The sequence below is a fragment of the Bombina bombina genome, chromosome 3, assembly GCF_027579735.1.
Source record: "Bombina bombina isolate aBomBom1 chromosome 3, aBomBom1.pri, whole genome shotgun sequence".
Classification (NCBI taxonomy): domain Eukaryota; kingdom Metazoa; phylum Chordata; class Amphibia; order Anura; family Bombinatoridae; genus Bombina; species Bombina bombina.
This window is the reverse complement of record NC_069501.1, coordinates 441,251,023-441,270,090: the sequence shown is the minus strand read 5'-3', so window position 1 is coordinate 441,270,090 and position 19,068 is coordinate 441,251,023. Positions and strand designations below refer to the sequence as shown.

Sequence of the window (19,068 nt, the reverse complement as noted above, 5' to 3'; positions counted from 1 at the left end):
TCCAAACCTCTTGTGCTGTCAGAGACCCCCAGACAGCTCCCAAACCTGTAAGTCTTACATCTGTTGTGATCACAGTCTAGGTAGGACAAACAAATGAGGCCCCTTGAACAATAAGGTGATAATATAACCACCAAGTCAGAGAGAGTTGAGTGTTTGGATTTAAGTATATCAGTTGTGATATTGGAGTATAAACCCTGCACCATTGGTGCAACTTGCAAAGTTGTAGAGGTCTCATATTAAACCGAGCAAAGGGGATCGCGTCCGATGCTGTAGTCATGAGACCTAAAACTTCCATGCACATCGCCACTGAAGGGAATGATAGAGACTGAAGGTTTAGACCAGCTAAAACTAACTTCATTTGTCTCTTGTCTGTCAGAGAAAGAGTCAAGAACACTGAATCTATTTGGAAACCTAAAAAAGGTGACCCTTGTCTGAGGAATCAAGAAACTCTTTTGTTAATTGATCCTCCAACCATGTCTTTGAAGAAACCACAATCGTCATTTCGTGTGAGATTCAACTAAATGAAAAAAGATTGAGCTAGTACCAAGATATCGTCCAAATAAGGAAACACCACAATGATCCTCGGAGCTGTCACTAAGCCAAACGCAAGAGCGACAAATTGGTAATGCTTGTCTAGAAAAGAGAATCTCAGAAAACGATAGTGGTCTGGATGAATCGGAATATGAAGATAAGCGCCCTGTAAGTCTATTGTGGACATGAAATGACCTTGCTGAACAAAAGGCAGAATAGTCCTTATAGTCACCATCTTGAAAGTTGGGACTCTTACAAAACGATTTAGAAATTTCAGATCCAGAATTGGGCTGAACGAACCTTCTTTCTTTGGGACAATGAATAGATATGAATAAAAACCCAAACCCCGTTCCTGCAGAAGAACTGGAACAATCACCCCTGAAAGCTCCAAGTCTGAAATGCATTTCTGAAAAGCCTAAACCTTCACAGGGTTTGTTGGAACAAAAGAAAGAAAGAATCTTCCCATGGGAGGTCTTATTCTAAAACCTATTCGATACCCATGAGAAACAATATTCTGAATACACTGGTTTTGAACAGAGACTGTCCAAATGTGTTGAAATAATTTCCATCTGACCCCCCACAAGTTGAACTGGTTTGAGGGCCACACCTTCATGAAGTCTTAGGGGCTGGATTAGGTTTTTTGAAAGGCTTGGATTTATTCCAATTCGGGGATGGTCTGCAATTAGAGCCAGAGGCCTTAGGGGAAGGAGAGGTTTTTTGTTCTCTATTCTGACGAAAGGAACGAAAACGATTGGGAGCTTTAAATTTACCCTTAGATTTCTTATCTTAGGGCAGAAAAACTCCCTTTCCCCCGGTGATAGTGGAGATAATAGAATCCAATTGAGAACCAAATAAATTACTACCCTGAAATGATAAAGATAGTAATCTAGATTTAGACACCATATGAGCATTCCAAGATTTAAGCCATAAAGCTCTTCTAGTAAGAATAGCTAAAGACATAGATTTAATATCAATCTTAATTACATCAAATATGGCATCATAAATAAAATGATTAGCATGTTGGATCTATTAACTGTTGAGCTAAACTGTCCAACCAAAAAGTTGAAGCAGCAGCAACATTAGCCATAGAAATGGCAGTTCTAAGAATATAGCCAGTATGTAAATATGCTTTTCTAAGATAAGATACAATCTTCCTATCTAAAGGATTCTTAAAAGAAGTACTATCTTCCATAGGAATAGTAGTACGTTTGGCCAAAGTAGAAATAGCCCCATCAACCTTAGGGACTTTTTCCCAAAACTCTAAAGAAGCACCAAAGTTTAGACCATTCCTTAGTAATCATATGAGAGATAGCATCTGGAATAGGAAAAACTTCAGGAGTAACCTCAGAAGTTTTAAAAACAGAATTCAAACATTTGCTATTCTTGTTATCAAGAGGACTAGATTCCTCAATATCCAAAGTAAACAATACTTCCTTTAATAAAGAACAGATATATTCAATTTTAAAAAGAAAGGTTGATTTATCAATTTCAGACTCTGAAGTAGGATCCTCTGAGCCAGAGAAATCCTCATCAGCAGAAGATACTTCAGTATGCCGACGATCAATACAGGCTTCATCAGATTTATGAAAAGTAAGGAGAGAACTTTTACATTTATTTTAAAGGCGGAATAGCAGTCATAGCCCTTTCTATGGCTGCATCAATATCATCTTTAATATCTACAGGAATATCATGTACATTAGACTGTGAAGGTTTAACAGTAGATGTATTTGTACTTATAGAAACATTATCAGCATGTAAAAGTGTTTCATAACAAGTGCCATATATTTGAGCTGAAGAAGAAAGATCAGCTAATTTACAACATACACACTTAGCTTTAGTAGAATTGTGTTCAAGCAGCTTAGTTCCTACAGTAACATCAGAGGCAGGATCAGTTTAAAACATCTTGCAAAATGTAACAAAAAAGAAAAAATAACATTTAAACAAAATATCTAATTTCCTCAAATAGCAGTTTCAGGAATGGGAAAAAAGCTTATGATAAAAAAGTAAAATCAAAAGCAAGCAACCTAGCCCTCTAAGATCAAATGAGAGCAGAGAGCAAAAATAGGGATATACTTGTATAACAAAATTAAGGTGCCAAAAACCACGCAAATGCAGATCAAAAAACTTTTGGCGCCAAAGATAAATGACCCAACTCGCGTCTTAACAGGCGCCAAAAAAACCTGAAGGTCGTAAGAAATTACGTAACTCGCGTCAGAGAAGACGTAACTTTGCTCCAAAAATGTTGCAATAAAAAGTAACATTTTGCGTCATCGCGAGCCTAAGCCCACAACATTTAAAAAAAAAAAAAAAAACAGACTTCAAGTATAATTAACTGGAACCCCAGGTAAGCCTAAAACTCCCAGAAACATAATTCCCAAGCTGAAACTGTTTAGACTGCAAAGGGAAATACACAGACCTGACTCATGGCAAATATATACAATATACATTTAAAACTTTATATGATAAAGTGCCAAACATAGCTGAGAGTGTGTTAAAAAATGATATATACATATCAGAAGACACCCATCCACATATAGCAGACAGCCAAACTATTACTGAAACATATCAGCAGAGGTAATGGTAGAGGAGTATATTGTCGATCTGCGAAGAGAGGCAGAGATGAATCTCTGCGACTGATTACAGAAAGCCTAAGAATAGATTTCTCATAGGTGAAAACATGGCATCATTAGGCAATACTCCCTTCATATCCCTCAGACAAACACTGTACTTTGAGAGGAACTGGGCTTCAATATGCTTAGTAGCGCCTATCACAGAAGAAAATCAAGCACAACTTGCTTCACCACCTCCAAAAGGAGGCAAAGTTTGTAAAACTAAGGTATGAGTGAGGTAGGAGGTGTATTTATAGGCATTTGGGGGTTTGGGAAACTTTGCCCCCTCTTGGTAGGAATGTATATCCCATACCTCACTAGCTCATGAACTCTTGCCACTTACATGAAAGTTTTTTTCCCACTTCTTGGCTATGATGTCTGCCACCAAGGAACACTTCAGTGGTTTTCAACTAAGGTTTAAAGACAATATCCACTGTGAAATTTGGCACACATGGAACACCCTCTTCACAAGATGAGAGCCTGGTACCCGCTTACCCTCCTCATATTCTCTCTTTCCTTCCCTATTTCCCCTCTACAATTTTCTTTTTTATTTCTCCCCAACCCGCCCCCATGACTACTCTAAGGGCGAAGCTATGTTATCCATTCACCTTATGTTTCTGCCACATACAGTACTAGATATGTATCTCTCAACATACCAGTCTGATAAGGGTCACATATGTAGCTATCAAGCTTCAACATGTACTCTGTCTCAGATGGCCCAAAAATGGCCCACACAATAGCTACCTCCAAATTCCAGACAATAATCTTAAAAGTGAGGTTTCCAAATACTAAGTTAATAGTATGATGTATAATTATTATGTATCATTATTCATTACATCGTGTACTACTATGTATATTGCATCTGACTTGTCAAATGTCACGTTTTTTCAACAGATGTAAAACCTCAATAAAATATTATTTAAAAGAAAAAGACAATATCAAATTTATGTACCTGTTTTTCCTCTGTGTGTTTAGACTCAGGGTTTTAAAGGGACATGAAACCCATTTTTTTCTTTCATGATATAGAAAGAGCATGTAATTTTAAACAACTTTCTAATTTACTTCTATTATCTAATTTGTTTTATTCTCTTGATATTCTTTGCTGAAAAGCATATCTAGATAGGCTTAGTAGCTGCTGATTGGTTGCTGCACTTAGAAGCCTCATGTGATCGGCTCACCCATGAGCATTGCTTTTTCTTCAACTAAGGATATCTAAAAAATGAAGCAAAATAAATAATAAAAGTAAATTGGATTGTTGTTTTAATTTGTATTCTCTTTCTGAATCATGAAAGAAAAATTTTGGGTTTAGTGTCCCTTTAAGCGTACCTATTTAAGCAAATATCTTAAATGCTCAGTTTTAAATCTAAAAGGTAATATCCTCAGAGTTACTCTCAGAGGATGAAAACTTCAGAGTCAGCCAAGGAGTCATCAGCCTCAGAAAGTTGCATATGGCTGACTGCTGCAGCAACTATAAAACTGCTGTTTCTAGATTCAGAGAATCTTCCTTTTTTCCTGCAATTGGCATAGCACTCAGGGCAGCCACAGATTGTAACTGGGATGCAAAATCATGGGGAAAATTTCCAACCACGGGTTGAGTTTGAGAAAAAGGGGTCACAGAGAACAGCATGTACAGAACTAGGAGCTGCCGTTTGCGGTTGCAGTACTGGCAAGTCAGGGCATACAGAGGTCTGCAAGTCTGCAGAATGCCCAGGGGTAAAATGAGATGTTGGGGATACTGCAGACGTCTAAATACCAGGGCCCATTGAATGAGACTGCAAAACAGAAGTAAGGCATGAGTTGCATAATTGAGCAGGAGGACACACAGTAAGTGACCTGCATAGCATACATTTATTGGAGTCAATTAAGGGAATAAGACAATTATCCTCCTGACTAGGTTCTATCATAGATTCATTCATAATGTACTATGGGATGTAAGAGCAATTGACACTGATGTTGCACCCAAAATAATTGTAGTGCACAGTAAGGCCCTGCAGCTATTTTATAAGTTATCTGCCCCAAACCTACATAATAATCCTCCGCGTCTGAGGTGTCTTACCACCTCCTTGTTGGTAACAGGACTCCCGCGCTGCCTCACCGCTCCAGTGCTATCGTTCTGTTGCTCACTCGACAGGAAATTGGGAGGCAGGAAGGGAGCCTGTGACCCACCCACCGCAGCAGGTCATGTACGCAAGAGAAGCGCTGTTGGGCAGCATGAGTGAAAACTGTTTGTAGCCTGGTTTTGGTAACGCTCCTCCAGCGGGAGCTTGGTGATTGAAGCGGGGGGGGGGGGTGAGGCCAAATGTAGCCTCTTTGTACAAATCCGCTCCGGATAAACCAGTCTGCAGGCAATCGGATTGCTTACCCTTTCTCAAATTAGGCAACAAGCCATTAGAGAGGGAAAATAATAAAATCAGGACTTACCCAGCTTCTGTCCTAAGAAGAAATCCTGTAACACAAAGGAAAATCAGTGTAACTAACACTATTTGCCTAAAAGAGAGGATAGCATAATAACCTGCGACATCCATTGCGAACATGCAACATACACTCTACCAAGAGAATTACATGGCTTTCCACAACTCCCCTGTCCTCTCTTGCAGAAAACAATCTATTGAGAACAATAAATTCAGAATCTTCAGCAGAGTACCTCTCTCTGCCTACCTCCATGAACGAGGCAAAGAACTACTGGTAGGATAGGGAAAGTAGGAGGGATATTCAATGCTCTGATTGGGAGTGTCTTTGCCTCCTCCTAGTGGCCAGGTGAGGTATTTCCCAAAGGTTATTAATGGAATTTGTGGACTTTCACTGCCATTAGAAAGAAAACAAAAAAATAGAGTGGTCAAAAAGGGAAAGAGATGAAAGAGTAGGACAGAGAGGCAAGGCGCAAAACAATGAGAGTGACCAGACGGAAGGTAACTGACCAAAGTAAAGGGTTTGAATCGATAAAACGTAATCAAAATGAGACCCCTTCACTACTATCACCTCTACAGCTTTGCCACTGATTGTCACTCTGTGTTGCTCCACCTTCTGCATATCCTGCCGTTCTAATGACTCAAGAGCCTGCAAGATGGGAAGAGAAAAATTACTTTTCACTTATAAAAGTACTAATGAAATCTATACTGTACTTACGCCTGAATGTATTTAGTTGAGACAGAACAAATGCAATATACCTAATAAAATATTGTCTGCCCACCAAGAGACATGTTTGGTGAATGTGCTGTCATACAGTTGAAAGTCCTGAAGAATATTCTCAGCAAAAAAAAATTAAAAGTTGGACAGTTAAAAGAGACATGAAACCCAAATTTTTTATTTCATGATTTAGAAAGATTATGTGCTTTTAAACAACTTTCTAATTTACTTCTATTATCTAATTTGCTTCATTCTCATACTATCCTTTGCTGAAAAGCATATCTAGATAGGCTCAGTAGCGGCTGATTGGTGGCTGCACATAGATGCCTCATGTGATTGGCTCACCCATGTGCATTGCTATTTCTTCAACAAAGAATATCTAAAGAATGAAGCAAATTAGATAATAGAAGTAAATTGGAATGTTGTTTAAAATTGAATTCTCAACCTGAATCATGAAAGAAAAAGTTTGGGTTTAGTGTCCCTTTAACAAATACACAAATGGACAGTGAGATCTAGCGAGTAAAAATTGAATCTTCTCACATTATTATAATATATTGGTGTAAGTAATAATGTGTACACAGAGCCAGCAATTGTTGAAGAAGATGTATTTCTGCCCACCACATTATCTCTCTGGCATGAGCGGATTTTAACTGGCATGACCTTAAAATGTTGCGAGTCAGGATAATTGTCCTAAGAATCAATACTTTTGGACCAGATGATGAGTGGAGCGCAAACATTTGCACCCGAGCGATAAGGGGTTTATCACGGGGCTTTGCACTGGTATTACAAGTTGAAAGTAAACATGATTGAGCCCTGGTTAACTGTTTCACGAAACATAAAAGTTGCACAAAACACATAAAAACATAATTTATGCTTACCTGATAAATTCCTTTCTCCTGTAGTGTAGTCAGTCCACGGGTCATCCATTACTTATGGGATTATATCTCCTCCCTAACAGGAAGTGCAAGAGGATCACCCAAGCAGAGCTGCTATATAGCTCCTCCCCTCTACGTCATACCCAGTCATTCGACCGAAACCAAACGAGAAAGGAGAAACTATAGGGTGCAGTGGTGACTGGAGTTTAATTTAAAATTTAGACCTGCCGTAAAAACAGGGCGGGCCGTGGACTGACTACACTACAGGAGAAAGGAATTTATCACGTAAGCATAAATTATGTTTTCTCCTGTTAAGTGTAGTCAGTCCACGGGTCATCCATTACTTATGGGATACCAATACCAAAGCTAAAAGTACACGGATGACGGGAGGGAAAGGCAGGATCTTTACACGGAAGGAACCACTGCCTGTAGAACCTTTCTCCCAAAAACAGCCTCCGAAGAAGCAAAAGTGTCAAATTTGTAAAATTTTTAAAAAGTGTGAAGTGAAGACCAAGTTGCAGCCTTGCAAATCTGTTCAACAGAGGCCTCATTCTTAAAGGCCCAAGTGGAAGCCACAGCTCTAGTAGAATGAGCTGTAATCCTTTCAGGAGGCTGCTGTCCAGCAGTCTCATATGCTAAACGTATTATGCTACGAAGCCAAAAAGAGAGAGAGGTAGCCGAAGCTTTTTGACCTCTCCTCTGTCCAGAATAAACGACAAACAGGGAAGAAGTTTGACGAAAATCCTTAGTTGCCTGTAAATAAAATTTCAGGGCACGGACGACGTCCAGATTGTGCAGAAGTCGTTCCTTCTTTGAAGAAGGGTTAGGGCACAATGATGGAACAACAATCTCTTGATTGATATTCCTGTTAGTGACTACCTTAGGTAAGAACCCAGGTTTAGTACGCAGAACTACCTTGTCTGAATGAAAAATCAGATAAGGAGAATCACAATGTAAGGCCGATAACTCAGAGACTCTTCGAGCCGAGGAAATAGCCATTAAAAACAGAACTTTCCAAGATAACAGCTTGATATCAATGGAATGAAGGGGTTCAAACGGAACACCTTGCAGAACGTTAAGAACCAAGTTTAAGCTCCACGGCGGAGCAACAGTCTTAAACACAGGCTTAATCCTAGCCAAAGCCTGACAAAAAGCCTGAACGTCTGGAACTTCTGACAGACGTTTGTGTAAAAGGATAGACAGAGCTGAGATCTGTCCCTTTAACGAACTAGCAGATAAACCCTTTTCTAAACCTTCTTGTAGAAAAGACAATATCCTAGGAATCCTAACCTTACTCCATGAGTAACTCTTGGATTCGCACCAATATAAGTATTTACGCCATATTTTATGGTAAATTTTCCTGGTAACAGGTTTCCTAGCCTGTATTAAGGTATCAATCACTGACTCCGAGAATCCCCGCTTTGATAGAATCAAGCGTTCAATCTCCATGCAGTCAGCCTCAGAGAAATTAGATTTGGATGTTTGAAAGGACCCTGAATCAGAAGGTCCTGTCTCAGAGGCAGAGACCAAGGTGGACAGGACGACATGTCCACTAGATCTGCATACCAGGTCCTGCGTGGCCACGCAGGTGCTATTAGAATCATCGATGCTCTCTCCTGTTTGATCCTGGCAATCAATCGAGGAAGCATCGGGAAGGGTGGAAACACATAAGCCATGTTGAAAACCCAAGGTGCTGTTAGAGCATCTATCAGTACCGCTCCCGGGTCCCTGGACCTGGATCCGTAACAAGGAAGCTTGGCGTTCTGGCGAGACTCCATGAGATCCAGATCTGGTTTGCCCCAATGCTGAAGCAGTTGGGCAAACACCTCCAGATGAAGTTCCCACTCCCCCGGATGAAAAGTCTGGCGACTTAGGAAATCCGCCTCCCAGTTCTCCACGCCTGGGATGTGGATCGCTGACAGGTGGCAAGAGTGAGACTCTGCCCAGCGAATTATCTTTGAGACTTCCATCATCGCTAGGGAACTCCTTGTCCCTCCCTGATGGTTGATGTAAGCCACAGTCGTGATGTTGTCCGACTGAAACCTGATGAACCTCAGAGTTGCTAACTGAGGCCAAGCCAGAAGGGCATTGAAAACTGCTCTTAATTCCAGAATGTTTATTGGAAGGAGTCTCTCCTCCTGAGTCCATGATCCCTGAGCCTTCAGGGAATTCCAGACAGCGCCCCAACCTAGCAGGCTGGCGTCTGTTGTTACAATCGTCCAATCTGGCCTGCTGAAAGGCATCCCCCTGGACAGATGTGGCCGAGAAAGCCACCATAGAAGAGAATCTCTGGTCTCTTGATCCAGATTTAGCATAGGGGACAAATCTGAGTAATCCCCATTCCACTGACTTAGCATGCACAGTTGCAGCGGTCTGAGATGCAGGAGTGCAAAAGGTACTATGTCCATTGCCGCTACCATTAAGCCGATTACCTCCATGCATTGAGCCACTGACGGGTGTTGAATGGAATGAAGGACACGGCAAGCATTTAGAAGTTTTGATAACCTGTCCTCTGTCAGGTAAATTTTCATTTCTACAGAATCTATAAGAGTCCCCAAGAAGGGAACTCTTGTGAGTGGCAATAGAGAACTCTTTTCTACGTTCACCTTCCACCCATGCGACCTTAGAAATGCCAGAACTAACTCTGTATGAGACTTGGCAATTTGGAAACTTGACGCTTGTATCAGAATGTCGTCTAGGTACGGAGCTACCGCTATTCCTCGCGGTCTTAGTACCGCCAGAAGAGAGCCCAGAACCTTTGTAAAGATTCTTGGAGCTGTAGCTAACCCGAAGGGAAGAGCTACAAACTGGTAATGCCTGTTTAGGAAGGCAAACCTTAGATACCGGTAATGATCCTTGTGAATCGGTATGTGAAGGTAGGCATCCTTTAAATCCACTGTGGTCATGTACTGACCCTTTTGGATCATAGGTAAGATGGTCCGAATAGTTTCCATTTTGAACGATGGAACTCTTAGGAATTTGTTTAGGATCTTTAAGTCCAAGATTGGTCTGAAGGTTCCCTCTTTTTTGGGAACCACAAACAGATTTGAGTAAAACCCTTGTCCGTGTTCCGACCGCGGAACTGGGTGGATCACTCCCATTAGTAAAAGGTCTTGTACACAGCGTAGAAACGCCTCTTTCTTTATCTGGTTTGCTGACAACCTTGAAAGATGAAATCTCCCTTTTGGAGGAGAAGCTTTGAAGTCCAGAAGATATCCCTGAAATATGATCTCTAACGCCCAGGGATCCTGGACATCTCTTGCCCAAGCCTGGGCGAAGAGAGAAAGTCTGCCCCCCACTAGATCCGTTTCCGGATCGGGGGCCCTCACTTCATGCTGTCTTAGGGGCAGCAGCAGGTTTTCTGGCCTGCTTGCCCTTGTTCCAGGACTGGTTAGGTTTCCAGCCCTGTCTGTAGCGAGCAACAGTTCCTTCCTGTCTTGGAGCGGAGGAAGTTGATGCTGCTCCTGCCTTGAAGGCACGAAAATTAGACTGTTTAGCCCTTGGTTTGGCCCTGTCTTGAGGCAGGGCATGGCCCTTACCTCCAGTAATGTCAGCGATAATTTCTTTCAAACCGGGCCCGAATAATGTCTGCCCTTTGAAAGGGATGTTAAGCAATTTAGATTTAGAAGTCACATCGGCTGACCAGGATTTAAGCCACAGCGCTCTACGCGCTTGAATGGCGAATCCGGAGTTCTTAGCCGTAAGTTTAGTTAAGTGTACTACGGCATCAGAAATAAATGAATTAGCTAGCTTAAGGACTTTAAGCTTGTCTATAATCTCATCCAATGGAGCTGAGCTAAGGGTCTCTTCCAGAGACTCAAACCAGAATGCCGCCGCAGCCGTGACAGGCGCAATGCATGCAAGGGGTTGTAATATAAAACCTTGCTGAACAAACATTTTCTTAAGGTAACCCTCTAACTTTTTATCCATTGGATCTGAAAAAGCACAGCTATCCTCCACCGGGATAGTGGTGCGCTTAGCCAGAGTAGAAACTGCTCCCTCCACCTTAGGGACCGTCTGCCATAAGTCCCGTGTGGTGGCGTCTATTGGAAACATTTTTCTAAATATAGGAGGGGGTGAAAAAGGCACATCGGGTCTATCCCACACCTTGTTAACAATTTCTGTAAGCCTTTTAGGTATAGGAAAAACGTCAGTACACGCCGGTACCGCAAAATATTTATCCAGCCTACATATTTTCTCTGGAATTGCAACCGTGTTACAATCATTCAGAGCCGCTAATACCTCCCCTAGTAATACACGGAGGTTCTCAAGCTTAAATTTAAAATTTGAAATGTCTGAGTCCAGTTTACTTGGATCAGATCCGTCAGCCACAGAATGAAGCTCTCCGTCCTCATGTTCTGCAAATTGTGACGCAGTATCAGACATGGCTCTATTATTATCAGCACACTCTGTTCTTACCCCAGAGTGATCGCGTTTACCCCTAAATTCTGGCAATTTAGATAGTACTTCAGTCATAACATTAGCCATGTCTTGCAAAGTGATTTGTATGGGCCGCCCTGATGTACTTGGCGCCACAATATCACGCACCTCCTGAGCGGGAGGCGAAGGTACTGACACGTGAGGAGAGTTAGTCGGCATAACTTCCCCCTCGTTGTCTGGTGAAATTTTCTTTACATGTACAGATTGGCTTTTATTTAAAGTAGCATCAATGCAATTAGTACACAAATTTCTATTGGGCTCCACATTGGCCTTTAAACATATTGAACAAAGAGATTCATCTGTGTCAGACATGTTTAAACAGACTAGCAATGAGACTAGCAAGCTTGGAAAATACTTTTCAAATAAATTTACAAGCAATATAAAAAACGTTACTGTGCCTTTAAGAAGCACAAAAAACTGTCACAGTTGAAATAACAATGAACCAAATTAGTTATAGCAACCAAATTTTCACAGTAAATGCATTAAGTTAGCAAAGGATTGCACCCACCAGCAAATGGATTATTAACCCCTTAGTACCCAAAAACGGATAACAATTTAATATTAACGTTTTTATCACAGTCAAAACACACTCACAGGTCTGCTGTGAGTGATTACCTCCCTCAAAACTAGTTTTGGAGACCCCTGGGCTCTGTAGAGACGTCCTGGATCATGGAGGAAGAAATAGGAAGACTGTGACTGAATTTTTACTGCGAAATAAAGCGCTAAAATAGGCCCCTCCCACTCATATTACAACAGTGGGGAAGCTCAGTAAACTGATTTTATTCAGAAACAAACGACAGTCATGTGGTAAAAATCATGCCCATAAAGTTTTATCACCAAGTACCTCAGAAAAAAACGATTAACATGCCAGTAAACGTTTTAAAAATAAAATTATGAAATGTTATTAATAAGCCTGCTGCTAGTCGCTTTCACTGCAGTGGAGGCTCAAATATTACTTAAATATATACAGTATTTTCTTAGTGAAGTTCCATTCCCCAGAAATACCTCAGTGTAAACATACATACATATCAGCCTGATACCAGTCGCTACTACTGCATTTAAGGCTGCACTTACATTACATCGGTATTAGCAGTATTTTCTCAGTCAATTCCATTCCTTAGAAAATAATATACTGCAACATACCTCCTTGCAGGTGAAACCTGCCTGCTATCCCCTGTTCTGAAGTTACCTCACTCCTCAGAATGGCCGAGAACAGCAAGTGGATCTTAGTTACGACCGCTAAGATCATACACAAACTCAGGTAGATTCTTCTTCTAATGCTGCCTGAGAAGAAACAACACACTCCGGTGCTGTTTAAAATAACAAACTTTTGATTGAAGAAATAAAAACTAAGTTTAACAACCACAGTCCTCTCACACGTCCTATCTATTAGTTAGGTGCAAGAGAATGACTGGGTATGACGTAGAGGGGAGGAGCTATATAGCAGCTCTGCTTGGGTGATCCTCTTGCACTTCCTGTTAGGGAGGAGATATAATCCCATAAGTAATGGATGACCCGTGGACTGACTACACTTAACAGGAGAAAAATGCATTACAAAGTACAGTTAAACTAATAATAACACCATCTATAGATGATGCACAAGAAAGCCCAAAAACAATTTGCTGAAGAAAAGCAGACTAAGGACATGGATTGCTGGAACCATGTCCTGTGGTCTGATGAGACTAAGATAAACGTATTTGGTTCAGATGGTGTCAAGTGTGTGTGGCAGCAACCAGGTGAGGAGAACAAAGATAAGTTTGTCTTGCCTAGAGCATGGTGGTGGGAGTGTCATGGTCTGGGTCTGCATGAGTGCTGCTTGCTCTGGGGACCAACAGTTCATTGAGGTAACCATGAATGCCAACATGTACTGTGACATACTAAAGCAGAGCTTGATCCCCTCCCTTAAGAGACTGGGCCGCAGGGCAGTATTCCAACATGATAACAAAACCAAACACACCTCCAAAACGACCCCTGCCTTGCTAAAGAAGCTGAGGGTAAAGGTGATGGACTGGCCAAGCATGTCTCCAGGCCTTAACCCTTTTGAGCATCTGTGGGGCATCCTCAAACGGAAGGTGGGGGAGCGCAAGGTCTCTAACATCCACCAGCTCCGTGATGTCATCATGGGGGAGTGGAAGATGACTCCAGTGGCAACCTGTGAAGCTCTGGTGAACTCCATGCCCAAGAGGGTTAAGGCAGTCCTGGAAAATAATGTTGGCCACACAAAATATTGACACTTTGGGCCCAATATGGACATTTGCACTTAGGGGTGTACTCACTTTTGTTGCCAAGGGTTTAGACATTAATGGATGTGTGTTGAGTTATTTTGAGGGGACAGCAAATGTACACAGTTATACAGGCTGTACACTAACTACTTTACATTGTAGCAAAGTGTCATTTTTTCAGTGTTGTCACATGAAAAGATATAATAAAATATTTACAAAAATGTGAGGGGTGTACTCACTTTTGTGGGAAACTGTATGTATGTGTATATATATATATATATATATATATATATATATATATATATATATATATATATATATATATATATATATATATATGTGTGTGTGTGTGTGTGTGTGTGTGTGTGTGTGTGTGTGTGTGTGTATGTATGTATACGTGTGTGTGTACATATGAATTTATATTTTATATGTATTAACAGATATATATATATATATATATATATATATATATATATATATATATATATATATATATTTATATTTATATACACACATAAACACATAACTATATATGTACACATTTATTGATGTGCATTGGAACCTTTTGCAGTTAAGTGCAAAATACATTTTTAATAAAGGTTTTATCTATGTATTTGCTGTAAATATTATTTTCTGCACATAGGGTAATATGTTCTATGTATTTATTAACAGATATTTCTATATATCTGTATAGATCTATACCTATATATAATCATGTATATATTTGGGGGCGTGTCCAAGCTGCGTTCTGAGAAGGACGCTTTCCCTAGAGCTCTTGAGGATTCCTCTATAATCCGCCGATTATTAGGCTTAAAAAACAGCATCAATACAGAACTTCACCTTTCTACCAAAGCCTGACCCTATTAGGGTTTGGTTGAAGACCTATTTGCTGTGTGTATGATTCTGGAGCTGAGGAACGGACGATTGGGGCCTAGAGCGGCGGCTCACTACTAGGCGACGACCCCCCCCGGTTTCCGGGTTTCTTGTCGCTCCCGGGCTGTGCAGTCCAAATTAATACCTACCCAACGCATCTCTTGGGAGAACATCTGACTGTCGCACTATGTCGTTATTACTGGCCACCGGGCAGGACGAGGCCATGCTTCAGCGCTTGGATGCGCATTATTTCAAGCTAGAGGGCCTCTTGCAAAACCTGCTAGACAAAGCCCCGTCTGAAGCCTACCTGAGGCAGCTATGTGAGAATCTCCCTACAACCGCAACTACCGACGGAGATCCAGAGATTGCTGCGCACACAGTAACAAAAGACATCAATAACAACCCGGAGACTGAGAGTCCTTACGCTAATGAATTAGAACAAACGCTATGCTCCATAATACCGGACCCGATACTAGCAACACAGAGGCCTGAGTTTGACATCACGGAGAAAGCAACAGACGACCATACTGACCCACGGCCATTAAACCACGTTGCAGCTGCAGGGGAGAAGGGAGGTAGTCCGGCTGTTGGGCCTATGCCGGTCTATGCAGCAACCATGAAGGAAAAAGGGCATATTCCAGCTAACGGGCCGCCATTGGCTTGTAGCCCCGGCGTTTGCATGCAGCCCCCCCACGCAATTCATAAAAGCTCCCAGCACCTCTTAACAGTTCCGGACTACCCAAATAATACAAAGAGCACTGAAGCCAAACACGGAGACAAATGGAAGGACATCGCATGTAATCTGCTAACAGCCAAGAGAGGTATGACACAGAAGCCAGACTCGCTTGATAAAAGGGCAACGATTTGGCTTAACGCAACAGACATAATTGAGAGACCTACCTTTTCAAATAGCTTTAAAGACTGGGCTCTCATATCTATGTGTGGGCAAATGGACGATTACGACTTTAATGTTGAACATTTGGCGCAATGGGAACTGTCTAGCTGTGTTCATAACGCATCCACACTGAAACCCCATGAGACTATCATAGGTGAGGCGTATGCTCTGTTAAAATCTCAGCATATGCCTAAAGAACCACACCACAAAAATCCCACCGCTCTGAAAACTTTTATACCTTCATCTTGTCCTCCATTACACGTCATTGGAAGAGATGTGGACAGTGGGGGTTAATTTAAAGAATGTATGATGCCATATATGTATTCTCTGTTTGCTCTGGTTATCTAAACTCTAAAAGTTGTTTTCATCCTTATAAATGAAGCATTCTATAGATGCTCTAATGTTGCATGTTTTGTTATGCCTATTCAGAAGCTTGATATTCCTGATTATCAAACTAGATTAAAGATGTATTTTTAGCAGCATATTGTTATTCATACAGTTTAATTTACAGCTCTTCATGATAACCCACAGAGGTAGGCTCAACAGTACAGACGGGAGATATATGTAGCTTGTACCTTCTCAACAAAGTAGGAGACCTGCCTCATGGCCAGCGGCCGGGGCCGTGGGCAGTACCTACCAATCACAATATACAAGGTAATACGGTTATTGCGCAGAATCCTATTCCCCTCTACCTTATGCACCGCTGTCATAATCCTAATGAGGTCAATCTATGCCCATAGCATTTGATTATATATTTTGCCCACGCTGGCAGACAGCTAAATTTCACTACCCCCAAAACAAAACGAAAAAGATATTATTTTAGCAACTCACACAACACTATATTCATTATAAATCACATCACTCTAAAGTTCACTTGAAACTAACATATGCTTATACATCTAGTATCCACATATATGGCTAGGTCTCTCTTCCTTGCAGTCTGATTGTTTGAATGTTTTGCTAAAGCGTTATACAGGAGAATTATATTTATGCTGGGTGTGCGGCCTGGGAGCGACCTTTGTTTTTTGTATTTTTCTTTAGTTTCTTGTTTTTTATGTTTACTCACTGTTTTGCTTTCCAATAACCCCTGGACTTTAACAAGGCTATCAACTTTGGTCCAAGAGCGACCTAACATATGGTTATAAGGGGATGTAAAATGAGGACCTTACCCATCTCTCTCAGATATGATGTGAATATCTTTATAATGCTTACTTCATGTATGATGTATGTTATTAACTTCATGTCCTCAATAAAAAATTTAACAATAAAAAAAATAAAAATAATCATGTATATATTTAGGCACAGATGTATAGTGTACCAAAAAATCATTAGATATTTGTATAAATATACACTGTTATTTGAAGAACACTGGAATGTCAAATATTCATATTTTTATGTCGGGTTAGCACAAATGAGAATATGCGATCGGTTTTGCAAGAGTGGGGTGTTCGTTTTTTTTTTTCTCTATTGACTTCTATAGGGGGAATATGCGAACGCACACAGAATATTCCAACTTCGGATTTTTGAGCTTGTTGGATTAGCGAGAGCATGAAAACAGTTTACTTTCAACACATAATATGAGCGCACCCCGACAAGCACAAAAACTTACTTCTAGCTCAATTAATGCTTGAGCAGAAGCGTTAAATTGCGCTTCACTCGTATCTGGCTCTTAAACGACAACAGATATTCTCCTTATTTACCAGTATAAGAAAAAGTGATTCTAGAGAGCATGTTGTAGTCTGATCAAGAAAACTCACCCTGCTCCAGGCAGAGTTATTTGGACCTATAAAAGAACCTCTAGCATGCTGGCACCTTTTCAATTTCTAATAATTTAGCAATAAATCTATTAACCGCTGAAACATTTAATCATTCTTCCAGAGGTTGTAATGGGGAGTCACAGAAAACATTTGAGGGTCAACCAATCAAAGTTGGCAAGGAACTGCTTACTCATTATGTGGGGCCTTAAAAAAAACAAGAGAAAGTAAAAGTAAAATCACAGAAGAATTTCTCACTAACTACCATAGAGAGCAAAAAAAATTAGGCTAAATTTGTCCAACTCTTATAAGTGGATTTGTTATTTTTCTGCCCACCAGACTATTGCTTTTATTGTTAAATAAAAAAAAAAAAAAGAGTAAATTACTCCCCTTCCATTCTACTAATGATACTAAAACTGACCTCTTTAGTCTGTAGTTTTAGGGTCTCCCTAAGTTCACTGATTAAGGTTTCTCTTTCTTTTAGCAGAATATTTCTTTCCTCTTTCAAAGATGCTTCAGTTTCACTCTTTATTTTCTCTTTCAAGGAAGTGTTCAACTGCAGCCCTAATTCCTCCAAGGAGGTCTTAAGTTGCTCTGCTGCTCTATGCAGATCTTCATGAAGAGATTCCTCACGTTCTCTAAAAAAAAATGACAGCAACAAGTCTTAACAAAATTTTGGTGAAAATGCATACCTGGTTTAATTATTAAACCAAGATAAAAGATCTAAGAATGAAGAGAGGAGTAGGTGTGGTCTTGGAATGGATCACTTCTAGTTTAAAGGGTGGCCCTATGTATGGTAGCATGGTTGCTTTGTGAGTGAAGTATGATTTAGGTCTGGTATGGATATGGTATGTGGAGCATGTAATATATGGGATTTGCTTGAAGTGGACACCACTTTTGACTTGTAGGTGAAAGATTTGGTCTACCAGGCCTGATGTTGAGTACAGTAAGACAAGATGACTACACAAAATCCAAATCCCTCTAGTTCTCACCTTATTCTTTTTTCCTCTGTCTCTCTTTCTATTCTTAGTTCAGATTCTAGCATTTGAAGTCTTTCTGTCTGAATCTCTCTCATTCTGGCTTCCTCCTTCTGCATTTCTAGTTCCAGTGTTTCCCTCAAGGTCCTGAGTGATAGAAAGTTATAGGCTGCTGTTTGTGTAACCAAGAAACCAACACTGCAACACCTCTAAGGGTGTCCACAAGCTTGTTATTCAATCTCTCAAGACTGTTCGCTAGACCCCCACCTTAAAAAGAGATCCCTGCCCTGCTTTCTTTCTCACATAGGCCCTGATATTCACAACCTCTCTGCTCATGACATGTCAGTTCTGCTGCATTTACACTTTGTGCTTTCTATTTTATATCACTTTATACTTCAGATCAAATTTGTATTACATTTAAGCTTTGCACTTTGTATTTTGTATACAGCAGTGTATTTAGGATTGTGATTTTACAAACTCTGATTATGCCTTAACAGTTTTTTTTGTACCTTTAACAAATTAGGCTCATACTTTGTATATTTATGTGTATCTTTTACAAAATAGATTTGACTTTTCATGTCTTATTTGAATTAAAACTAAAAACCTGTCAGCTTTAGTTTCCCAGAGAGCGACATTACTTTATATGGGCCAGATAATCAAACATTCTCTAGTTTGGAGAGAGATTATAGTACAGACTTCAAATGGGCAAAACTCACTGAATTGTCTAACAAAAAGGGAAGGAACGGGGATGAGCGATGACTTCCAT

At 40.5% G+C, this 19,068-nt stretch overlaps 1 protein-coding gene across 1 annotated transcript in view; it reads right to left on the bottom strand.

Moving 5' to 3' along the window:
• Window positions 1–19,068, bottom strand: part of LOC128652382 (centrosomal protein of 164 kDa-like) — a 161,319-nt gene that overhangs the window by 88,061 nt on the left and 54,190 nt on the right. The window contains exons 16-17 of the mRNA XM_053705319.1: window positions 18,318–18,449; window positions 17,747–17,963 (exon numbers count right to left, since the gene is read on the bottom strand). Of these exons, the coding sequence (XP_053561294.1) occupies window positions 17,747–17,963; window positions 18,318–18,449 (349 nt within the window). The remainder of the gene's footprint in view (window positions 1–17,746; window positions 17,964–18,317; window positions 18,450–19,068) is intronic.